A 12,244-nucleotide genomic window follows, 5' to 3' on the forward strand; every position below is an offset into this window, starting at 1 on the left:
TATACAGTTATACAAGTAACGTTATACAGACTGAACAGTTCATATTTGGGAATATATATATATATATATATATATATATATATGCATGCAATAACAATTAGTGAAAAAAGAGGTCATGAAGGAGAGTGGGAAAGGTATATAAGAGGGTTTAGAGGGAGGAAAAAGAAAGGAGAAATGCAATTAAATGATAATCTCAAAAAGAAAAAATAAAAATGGTTGTTATTAGAAGTGCAGTTCAAATTGGTACAAACCACATATTGTTTTTTTTTTTTTATCTCTCATCTGCAAAGAAATAAGCAAAAAATCTGAACGTCAAGATTTCATAATGTTTAGACCCATTTGACAGAACCATGTGATTTGCACTGAATCAAATATTAAAGAAACATCACCTTGGGTTTAAGTTTTATTTAAATTTTACTCTATGAAAAATTTTATTAATTTTCCAAATAATGTTTTTAACAGATGCAAATCTAAAGAAAAAGTTAAAAAGCAAAACTAGCTCTTCACTAAAGTGGGCTGGGAAGCAGCGCAATAAAAACCCCAAGCCGGGCAGTGGTGGTGCATGCCTTTAATCCCAGCACTTAGGAGGCAGAGGTAAGTGGATCTCTGTGCGTTCGAGGCCAACCTGGTCTACAGATTGAGTTCCAGGACAGGCTCTAAAACTATACAGAGAAACCCTGTCTCAAAAACCAAAAAGAAAGAAAGAAAGAAAGAAAAAGTAGAACAGGGGCACCCCAAAGGCATTGGCTGGTAGAAAGAATTTACTACCTGATCTAGATTACTTTTAAGTTACAGCAACTAAAATAGCTAATGATGTAGACAGATAGGCAGAGCAGGACTCAGAAGAAAACAAGTAGACTAAGAAATTGAAAAGGCACAAATAATTAACAGTTCTTTGAGAATTTGTAACATATACAGTTGGCTAATGTACCCCAGAACAACAGCACTGCCGGTAGCTGGCCACTGACAGGAAATATTTTCAAGTGATTCGAGAGATGGCTCAGTGATTAAGAGCACTCACTGCTCTTCCAGAGGATGCAGGTTAGATTCCCAGCACCTACATGGATGCTCACAACCCCAGTTCCAGGGGAATCTAATGCCCTCTTCTGGCTTCTGTGGGCATTGCATGCATATGTTGCAAAGACCTACATGTGGGTAAAACACAGGTGCACATAAAATAAAAATAAAGGAAGAAAGCACTTTTAGTTTACTTTCTTGCCATTAGGTAACTAGACTAAACTGCTGAATAAAGCCTTGGTGATCAGTGGATGACAATTTATCATAATTTTCTCTGGATATTTCAGGTTTCCAGTGAGACAAGTGTTCAGAATACATGTGGTACATTGATAGGTATTTGATATATTGTGGTTCAAAGACATGTAATGTATTCATTGAGGATTTCAAAACAGATAAGAGAGGGAACCTGGATTCAAGTCAGGAATGAATGCCAGGTGCATGTAGTTATATGAAACTGCCTCTTCTCAGAAAATCTACAAATGTAACTCAAAAATAACCACTTACCTTGGTAAACATTTACAAAAAGAAAGATGCAAAATATATGGTAATGACTTTTTAAATATAACACCTAAAGCATGATTAACAAAAGAAGAAGAAAAGAAATAAGCTGAGTTGCCTTAAAGTATAAAACTTTTGAGTTGCAAAAGACGTTTAGAATGGAAAAGTAGTCCATAGACCTATAGAAAATACTTTCAAAATGCAGACTAATAAAGGGCTGGTGACCAAAGTATACCAAGAACACTTGAGAATCAACAAGGACAAAACAAAACAATCTCATTAAAAACTGGGCAAAATACCCAAGCAGACAACTGACCAAGGGAAACAAATGGACAGCAAACAAGCGTATCAAAAGCCATCAGTGAATTATAGATAAAAGTCATGCAAGAAGTACCAAACCACCTATTAGAAAGCTAAGAACTAAACACTGAAAATGCCAAGTGATGACATGGATGTGGATCCATGAGAACACTCATTCAGAACTGGTTGGGAAGCAGAGTGGCATAGCCAATTTTGAAGACAGCTTGGCATTTTCCTAAGGACATTAAATATACTTTAACATGTAAAGCCATTGTGCTCTCAGTATTTACCAAAATAAGTTGAAAACTTAAGTATACACAAAATTCTTCACATGAGTAATTTCTAGCAATCTTCTTCACAGATATCCAAAATTAGAAACCATTAAGACTTTCTTTAGTAGGTAGAAGAACACGCTGTACACATTCATATGAAGGAATATTAATGAGTGATAAGGAGCAATAAACAATCACAAAGGAGCCTTGAATGCATGTTACTAGTCTACATACATGAACTGCTGGGATAATCAAAATTAGGAAGATAAGAAAAAGGTCAGTGATTCCCAGAGCTCAGGGAGTTAAAATCTAACTAGCCATGTACTTAAAAACTGACTTTTAAACAGGCTATCCATGTGTATAAAACTAGGCCTAAATCCCTCCCCCCCCCACCTTCTCAAAAATCAACTCCAAGTGGATCAAAGATTTTAATTTACGATTTGAAACTTGAAAAATACGTGCAAGCAATACACTCATACACACAAAGTAAAAAATAAACCTTGGAATTAAAACACCTGTGAGTTTATAAAAGAGAAACAAAACATGTGTATGCATGGGCACACACCTTTCACATCACCTGCTCAGAATACCTGATATTTTGACATAGAATTTGGGTTCTAGAAATATGAAGTTGCTTGGAAATTGGCATTACCACAGATGACTGGAGAAATTATATATTTACTGAAGAATTGGACCCAAATAGGTGGTGGAGAGACTAAGAACTAACTTTAAAGAACAAATCGAGGGAAAAGGAGACCAAGTTTGGAGGATTACGCACTCCCCAGGAGAGCTACACTATCACTTGGGGTGCCGGTTTGAGGCGACTGGAGTAACCAAAAATCAAGGAAAGAAATCTAAGTAATGAAAAATGAGCGTCTTTAAAAATACCTGCATCTAAACAGCACTCAGATTCTCGGCCAACTCTCTATGTGTGGAGTTGCCGGGAAGGTGCCAGAGCTGTAGGTTGAGCAGAGTTCAGCAGCTGCCGGCATTTAGAAGGCACTGAGGGTTGAACGGCATCTTCTTTAGTGCAAAGCGTTACTGTAACACCATACCACAAGCCCAGTGGCTTATAGGAAAGAGAAATTTATCTCTCACTGTTCTGGAGGTTAAAGTCCAGGACCAAGGGACTGGCAGATTTAGTATCTAGTGAGGTCCTGCTTTCTGGTCAGCAGACAGCCATTTTCCTGCTGTGGCCTACAGAGAAACTTTCATTATATTTTGGTGATGCTATTGAGCAAGTAAAATAGAATATGTTACTGCTGGAAGGGTTAAAAAACGGTGTGATTGCTTTGGACGAGTAGCAATTTTCCAACTCCATTTCCACCCCAAGAACTACAGAGAAAAACCTAGGGAACATAAAGTTCACTGTTGATTCCTCTCTCTCTTATCTGCCATTAGGAAATCCTGTTAACTCTACTGTCCAAAATATATGGTGATTCTAAGTAATTCCCATCTTTTCTAAGTGATAACCACGGCTACGCCTCTTCTCCTTCTCCCTTGACGCACTATGATGGTATCTGTGGTTGACAATCTCACTAGTCATCTTCCAGGAAAAAGAATTCCACCAAAAAAAAAAAAAAAAAAAATCCAAGTGGCCTGAAAGCAGTGGCATGCCCTCTATTCTCAGCTACTAAAGTGGAAGGATCATTTGACCCCAGCAGTTCAAACTAACCTGAGACTCAGTCTCAAAAAACAAAACAAAACAAAACAAAACAAAACACCCAAAAACCAGAAGGAAAGGTGTGGAGGTGGGGCATGGGGCAGGGCAGGAGGGAAAAAATGAAAGATACACTAAAGCAGGCAGGAGCAATAAACGGCCTCTGGGTTGCCCCGTTCTCCCCTCATCTTAGCAGTTTTGCAAGTAAAGCATGCAGCATTCCCACAAAACACTGTATTGTAAGCATTCCTGACACAATTGTCCAAAGGACAGGAAATGAATATAACCAATGTGTGTATACCATCTCCTTAAACATTAGTTGGTGATGAGGGACAACACTGGTGGGCATTTTTATCATGTCAGGACTTAAAAATGCTTTCTAAGTAAGAAAACTTATACACAGACACTCTTAAATACAAAGTAAAGTAGTAATAGAATTGCAGCAGAGACGGAAGGGTGTGAAGTTCTATGAACCGAATAAGAAAGGGCTGAGGATATGGCTCAGTGGTAGAGTGCTTACCTAGCATACACAAGGCCCTGGGTCAATGCCGACTCAGAGGGAAAAAAAATAAATAACTACAAAGAAAATAAGTTATTAAAGAAACTTTCAGAGATAACTCCATCAAAAGTAAATAGAAATTGGAATTTTTACTTTTTAAATGAAGCTTTTGTTGTGGAGGTAGCTCAGTGGTAGAGTACTTGCCTAAGGCCCTGGGTTTGACTTTCAGCAGCCTTTTTGCGCGCGCACTCATACACACACACACACACACACACACACACACACACACACACACATAAACACACGAGAGAGAGAGAGAGAGAGAGAGAGAGAGAGAGAGAGAGAGAGGCAAAGCTTTATTTTTTTTTATCAGACTAGCACAATCAAAATTAATTGTGATATGACAGGGACTTGAAAAGATTAGTAGTGAGATAGATTGTGACTGAGGAGGTTTCACAGCTATTACAACTCCACTATCCACAACAGCCCAAGGGTGTGTGTGTGTGTGTGTGTGTGTGTGTGTGTGTGTGTGTGTGTGTTCGTGTGTTACTATCTCTACTCATCAGCAGTGGCACCTAAGCATACTACACAGTGGGAAAAGGCAGGTTGTAATAGAGTGTTTCCCTTCTACTTATCCATTTGTATTGATAGGCATTCAAGCATATGATTATACACAAAACATTGAGAATATCTTGTTACAACCATGGTTTCTGTTTTACAGGCGACATCAGACAGGGCTTTTCTACAGTGATAGAATAAATTGTCCAGACACAGAAAACAGAAGCCATCAGACACATGGGTCTTTCCCAACTGGTACATACTCATATCTTTCCATATTGAACTACAGTGAACTGCTCTAGAATGTAGTGCTTTACAGGCCTACAATAGAGTCTTGCAGGTGCGAAGGAACTGAAAATTGATGGCATGCACATTTCAGCAAACATTATTTAGTGAACAGAGAAAAACTGGCCTATTCTCAGAATGCCCCGAGGAAAGACTGACTTGCCTCTTTACCTCCCTGTGGTCCTCCCGAGTTCCACATTCTCACCCAGTTACCCTCAGCGGTCTACAATGAACTACTTAGCTTTGTCTGTTCCTGCCCTGCATGTAAATGGAGACTAGAACAAACAGCCTTCGCAACTATGTACGTAGAAGTACCATATGACTGATGGTGAGAAGTTGAAGCCCATGTAGAATCACGTGAGCCCGAAGTTAAAGACCTTGTGCTCTGAAGCAGCATGCGAGTAAAAGACTACAGAAGAAGGAAGGGAACATTCCAGAAAGTTCTCTGAAAACTCATATATGAGAAAATGCAAATACTATTATCTTGAATATTTTTCAACTGGGATTTCAGAAACGTCCTTGACTGTGTCATTGTCCCCCAAACCATTGATAGATATTTAAATAGTAATACTATCCTCCCCAAATTAATTGATTCTCAAAAGCCATTAAAACTGTGCATGAAAAAGATAAGACACTAATGGAAAAAAATGAAATAAATTGGAAGTGAATAATTTTATTTACATTTCTCTACTTCCAAGTTTCAAGCCAGATAGTTATGCACTTGAGTTTCACTGTTGTTACTATTTGTTGTCCTGAGAAAAATAATAGAGTGAAGACATAAATACTATTAACACATTTGCTTCTCACAAAAGTCCCATGATAGGTAAGTTTTTGTTGTTTCTATTTTTCCAGGTGAGGTATAAACGGGTAAACTGAGGCACGGAGCAGCACCCACATCGCACACCAACATTTTCTTATAAACATTTCTTTCTGAACTAGATGAAATTCAAGAAAATTTTCCCCTTGAAATGAGGGGAATTCTGGGCAACAAAACGTGCACGGGCCCAGGCCAAGGCCATGGCATCATGCTTAACCAAACCTGGGAAGCTACAGCCTGCAAGTCCAGCTGGGCACAACAGCTGTAACCTGCGGTGAGAGCATGCAGAGGTGGACGAAGCCTTTGTTAGGATATCCCCCACCACCACTACCCGCGCCCCGGCTCCCGCAGACGCCAGTGGCCCGGAGCAAGGTCTGCCTGCACCAGCCACCCCGAAGGGACTCCGGTGCCCAAGAGGTCCTGTGGCCGCGATCCCGCGCATGCGTGGCCCCGGGCAGCCTCTGCGCTTACCTGGTGCGCAGGGTGAGGAGGTGCAGGGCCAGGAGCAGCAGGATGGCGATGAAGAGCAGGCCCGGGAGGGTGAGCAGCGTGGTCAAGCCCGCGTCTGGGGTCGCAGCTCCTTTCATCCCGACACGCTGGCGGCTCTGCAGGGAGCGATGGCTTCTGCACGGTGCCCTCTCTTCTCCACCCGAGGCTCTGGCCTGGCCGGCGGCGCCGAACAGAATGTCCCCGCGGTCCCTGAAGCTGAACTACAAAGTTAGTGGAGTCCCCTCCCCCGCCCCCCCCCCCCCCGCCGCCTCCCCCTGACCCAAGCGCACCGCCTCGCGCCGCCTCCCGCTCCAGTGGCAGGAACCCTGCCAAGGGAGAGGGAAAGGATTAGGATTTCCCCAGATGGATCCGTGGAGGCCTGGAGGAGGGGGGTTTCGTTTCTGAGTCAGCAGTGAACCCACAGGAAGGACCCTGCCTGACGCCTCTCCCACCCACCATGCTTGGAACTTGGCCCGGTGGCGCAGGTCTTCCTAAACTGCTGGCACATAGCACGGGATGTGCTCCCCACTTCCTTCATCACCAACATCCTATTGTGCTTAGATTGAGGTCCAGGGCATAATATGTGCTCACACCACAGACTGGGCTAAGGAGGCCAGGCCATCTTCCAGAAGGATTACTGAGGTGCACAGCTCAGAAAGAAGCCACAGGTAAAAATCAGCAGTAGACCACAAGCCAAGGTGTACAGCACGTTGTACAGGCAGAGAAGGAAGACACTTGGAAAGTATCTTCTCATGGGGGCTGGGGTGATGGTTCAGTAGATACAGGCTTGTGGCTGTCAAACCCTGCCTCAACAAAGTGAGACCTGTTGAGAAAGAGACCTGATTTTTAACTACACAAGAACCCATACCAAACACAAGTAGACACACCCCCACTACCACCACACACGCATAGCGTTTTTCCTGAGTAATGACTACCCAGCAGACAGTTTATGTGTCTACTCCCAAAACCTACAATTAAGTTTCAGCAGTAGTTCATAGAAAATATCAGGATATTCAAGTTGTCCTGTGGACTCAGTTGGTGAGTATTTTCCCTTCTAACTAAATCTTATTCTAAATCTTCATTATCTTTTCCACTAGGCAAGACAGTTTACACCCTCACCCCATCCCTGAACAATTATTACTAACAGCTTCAAAATTGGTTTCCAGGCCTCTCACCTTTCTACACAGATCTGCTTTTACCCTGTCCCAGACTCTGAAAATGATAAGTACTGCATGTACAATGAGAAGTGTCAGTGCCAAAGATGCAAAGAGAAAGATCACCAACCCAAACCATCATGGCCAAGTTAGTTCATGCAAGCTTTTCTATCCGAATGCAGGGGCTGCCTCCCTTTAGGGTGGGGTTTGAGAGGTCATCATTGGACATGAGGAAGACAAAATTTTTATAGGGCAGGGCAGGGGGGGTTCCAAATGGAGGGTTGTAGAAGCAGAACATAACAAGGTGGTCCTAATAAGATAGTCCGAACAAGGTAATCATAACCTTTTGAAAGAATTGAGTAGCAAGATGGTCATTACAACTTTTTGAAACAAATACATGATTGCAAGGTGGTCATAACAACAGGTGTCATATAATCTTTTGAAACAAAGGCCTGGTTGCTACTTCCTGGAACGGGCAGTACAGAGCCATTCGTACTTAAGGTTACAGGTGGGGCACAGCCCAATCCTTGAGAAACAGAGATTAAATCATAAACAGAAATGAACCCAGTTTGTCTTTACTACAAGATGGATTTCAAGCCTAAGATGGAGGCAGGCTAGTTCATCAGAAGCCCTCCACAATTTGTCTCTTTGACACCAAGTCACCTTGCTCTATGGCAGTTCCCATGAAACTCATGCCTGAGCCGTTTTGTACTCCACATCCCACCCACACGCTCCTATGATTAAGAGTTCCTTCTGCCTGAAAACAAAAAGTGCTCTCTCCTCTAAATGCTCACATTATCCTTACCTATCAAGGTCCAGCTCTAATTCCACTGCTTAAGGTTTTTGTTGTTGCTATTGTTGTTTGTTGTTTGTTTGTTTCTGTTTCATTTTCTGAGACTATGTCTTAGGATGCAACTCATGTTTGCTTGGGACTCCCTATATAGACCAGCCTAGCCCCAAACTAGTGGTGATCCTTCTGTCTCTGCTTCCTGAGTGCTGAGATTACAGGTGTTTGCCTCATTTAAATCCTGCTCTCCTCATAAAATTATCCAAAATTCTCCTTTTGTTGTGACTCTTTCCTTCTAGTCCACTGTTGCCACTTTCATCCCATCAGATTCATTTTCCATTACATCTGCTATTTCTACGTCTGTTTCTCCTTCTAGAATAGGTGCATACTGTGCCTGAAGCAAAAGAATCATTTTAGCACAATTACACACATCAAGGAATAAAATAGATACCAAATATTGCTTTCAGTATTATTCGCTGTCTTTTCACAATTCACATTTTAACTGGAGAATCTGTTTTTTTGTTTGTTAAACCTGAAAAAACTGGTTTAATTCCAATGTGGACTTATACTGCAAAGAGCTATGAGAACTGTGTAATTATGACTACCTACCGGTTCCCTTCAGAAGTCAGCCACAGTTGTTTCAACATTGGATTTCAGCAATATCTTGTGTACTTTGGATGCTCTAATTGGACCACAATCAATAATCAAATCTAAAGGAGCCATCATGGCTTAGCTTTAAGACCAGAGGCCTCCAAAAACAGAAGTGTCTTCAGAGTTAGATGACAAACCATATCTTATCAGACCATTTTCTTTGAGAACAGATATTTTCACACCAATGAGGGGGTGGGGACAAGGAGAAGAAAAAAAAAACCTGAAGTAAAAGCAGAGTCAAGAGAAAGGGCAATACACTTGAGTCTCAGAAGAGCCATGGATATCAGGATGCTCTTCAGGTCACCCTTATCTATCACATGACTGTAACGGTACCGGTACCATAGTTTAGATGTGGTTGACCATGAGGGACCCTTGTGCTAGAGACTTAGTCTTCAGTGTGATGGTTGGATCTTTGAGAAATGGGGCATTGTGAGCTTGTGGGAAATGTAAGCAAAATGTACTGTCTTTTCTATGAAAGGGTTAAAGTAAACAAAACTATTGAAAAACTGTATATGGACTCAATATGTTTGTATTTATATTCTCTGTGTGTGTGTGTGTGTGTGTGTGTGTGTGTGTGTGTGTGTGTGTGTGTGTGTATGTGGTGTATGTGCAATCACTGGGGTTGCATAAGACACACACATGTCTATACAATTATATATACAAAACAATATTGTTTCTATAAACAATTGTATATATGTATGATACACACACACACACACACACACACACACACACACACACACACACACATACACACACATACATAGAAAACAATCCATGAAAACGAGGCTTTCAATTTGAGAGAGGGTGGTGGACATGAGAGGGGTTGGAGGGAGGGGACAGAGGGAGGTAAGGGACAGGAGAAAGTGATGTAATTTTATTTTATTTTAAAATGTAAAAACAAGAGCTGGGCGGTGGTGGCGCACGCCTTTAATCCCAGCACTCGGGAGGCAGAGCCAGGCGGATCTCTGTGAGTTCAAGGCCAGCCTGGGCTACCAAGTGAATTCCAGGAAAGGCGCAAAGCTACACAGAGAAACCCTGTCTCGAAAAAACCAAAAAAAAAAAAAACCAAAAAAAAAAACAAAAAAAAAAAAATGTAAAAACAAAAACAAAAACAAACAAACAAAAAGCCCTTAGCAGAAATACTTCCAGAGTCAGCACTCTTGAGTAAAAAAAATACATTTAAGGCATACTTTCTAGTAAACATTGCATTATGCTTATCAGCTCTGTCGCTGTCGCCACTCTGGTAAGACTGTGAGGTCACTTCTGACCACTCAGAAGAAGGCACAGGTGCCTCTGGTTGGTAATAAAATCCCAGTAGGACCCCATTCCCACTCCAAACCGGGTGTGCTTGCCTTTCTGATTTGGTGTTTTAATTCTTTAATTGGTAGAAAAAAATGAACCTCATCAAGACCCCTAAGCTGTAACAACGCCATCTGTAGTTGGGCCTCTACTAGAGGTCAGCCGATGTGGGTAACCTAGCTTTGACTTCCAGCCTCTAAAATTGATCTAAACAATTTTTTTCTTAACAAAAGATCTAACTCAGGTTATTTTGTTTTACCAACAAAAGTGGACAAATACAGGTGGCCAATACTTTCTCTGTTTCTGTGCTAGTGGTTGAGTTTGGGGTCAGATGGTCTAATAAGAAACCAATTTCTATCCCCTTTGCTCTCTTTCAAACGTGGTATTAAGGCTGAAATTCTGACCCTCCTTTCCTTCAGAGCTTCTCTTTTGATTCTCAGGGGAAATGAGTAACGGTTGTTCCCCCCTACTTTTCAACTTAGTGTTTCTAATTCTCCTGTTCAGACTCAGATTCTATTACACTGGACTAAGCCTACCTCTATAGGTAATTTCTTAAGTGTAAGCCAGGTCCACGGACTACATTTGGTTTGTGGGATCTATAAAACATAAATACAGTGTCTTCTTTCAAAGAAGATGACATGAAGTGAACAGAAATTAATATTAAATAAAAGTAAGAAAAGAAATTAGTCAACATGCGATTGTGGAGTAATAATGGGGGAATTTAATAGCATGCACCCACATGCTTTCAATCATTTGAGTTTTCCCCCAAGCAGATGATGTGGTTGGGATCTGGTACATGACATATTCAGGAACAATGTGGGAACCTAGTGCAGTGGAAACTCCCTGGAATCTACATAAGTGACCCTAGCAAAGACTCCTCGTAATGGGGGATACAGAGACTGAACTGGCCATCCTCTGTAACCAGGCAAGGATTCCAGTGGAGAGACTGGGACACCAACCCAGCCACAAAACATTCGACTTACTATTTATCCTGTCTGCAAGATGTGCTGGGGTAATAGTGGCACAGAGCTTATGGGAGTGGCCAACCAATGACTGGTCCAACTTAAGACCCATACCAGGAGAGGGAGTCCATGCCTGACACTGTATAGAAGGCCAGAAACCAGATGCAGGACAGCAAAGAGACGCCAACATTTCTGTGGGGAGAGAGGAATTCAATGAAATGATTCCTAATGATACTCTGCTGTACTTGTGGGCCAGAGCCTAGCATAATCATCATCAGAGAGGCTTCATCTGACAACTCTTGGGAGCAGATTCAGAGACCCACAGCCAAACATTAGGCTGAGGTCAAGGAACCCTGCAGAAGAGGGGGAGGAAGGATTGTAGGAGCTAGAGGGGTCAGGACACCAGGAGAACACAACTCAGAGAATCAACTAAGCAGGACTCATAGGGGCTCACAGAGACTCATACAGGCTCATGGAGCCTGTATGGGTCTGAGCTAGGTCCTCTGTATACATGTTATGGTTGTGTAGCCTAGTGTTCTTACGGAACTCCTAACAGTGGGAGTTGGGACTGTCTCTGGTTCTTTTGACTTTCCTTGGGACCCTTTTCCTCCTACTGGGTTGCTTCTCTCAGCCTTGATATGAGGTTTGTGACTAGTCTTATTGTAATTTGTTATGCAGTATTCAGTTGATATTCCTAGAAAGCCTGCTCTTTTCTGAAGGGAAACAGGAGGAGTGGATCTGACAGATGGGGCTGGGAGGAGAAGAGTGTAGTAGGAGCTATTTGAGCCATGCTGTGAAGCACTGCCCCTAGTGAGGTAGCAGGTAATTGATACACCTGCCTATGACCTTAAGGTACATGCCCTTGGGGTTTAGCCACTTGGGGACCCTTAAGACCTAGAGTGCCCTTAAGCAGCTCTCTCTCTTTGCTACCTCATGGTTTTGGATGCTGGGACAGACCAAGGCAGAGCTCTCCAGAGAACAGCGTTGGACTGT

At 42.1% G+C, this 12,244-nt stretch overlaps 1 protein-coding gene and 1 long non-coding RNA gene across 2 annotated transcripts in view; one reads left to right on the forward strand and one right to left on the reverse strand.

The window, feature by feature from the left end:
• The window catches only part of LOC128096036 (cytochrome P450 7B1), a 183,768-nt gene extending 174,306 nt beyond the window's left edge, over nt 1-9,462 (reverse strand). The window contains 2 exon segments of the mRNA XM_052715113.1: nt 6,378-6,611; nt 6,686-9,462. Of these exon segments, the coding sequence (XP_052571073.1) occupies nt 6,378-6,493 (116 nt within the window). The 5' untranslated portion in view covers nt 6,494-6,611; nt 6,686-9,462.
• Nucleotides 6,494-12,244, forward strand: part of LOC128096037 (uncharacterized) — a 37,146-nt gene continuing 31,395 nt past the window's right edge. Inside the window, exon 1 of the long non-coding RNA XR_008213512.1 lies at nt 6,494-6,623. This is a non-coding gene — a long non-coding RNA (uncharacterized LOC128096037). The remainder of the gene's footprint in view (nt 6,624-12,244) is intronic.

This window comes from Peromyscus californicus, unplaced genomic scaffold (assembly GCF_007827085.1).
Source record: "Peromyscus californicus insignis strain IS unplaced genomic scaffold, ASM782708v3 Scaffold_5__1_contigs__length_169319896, whole genome shotgun sequence".
NCBI lineage: Eukaryota > Metazoa > Chordata > Mammalia > Rodentia > Cricetidae > Peromyscus > Peromyscus californicus.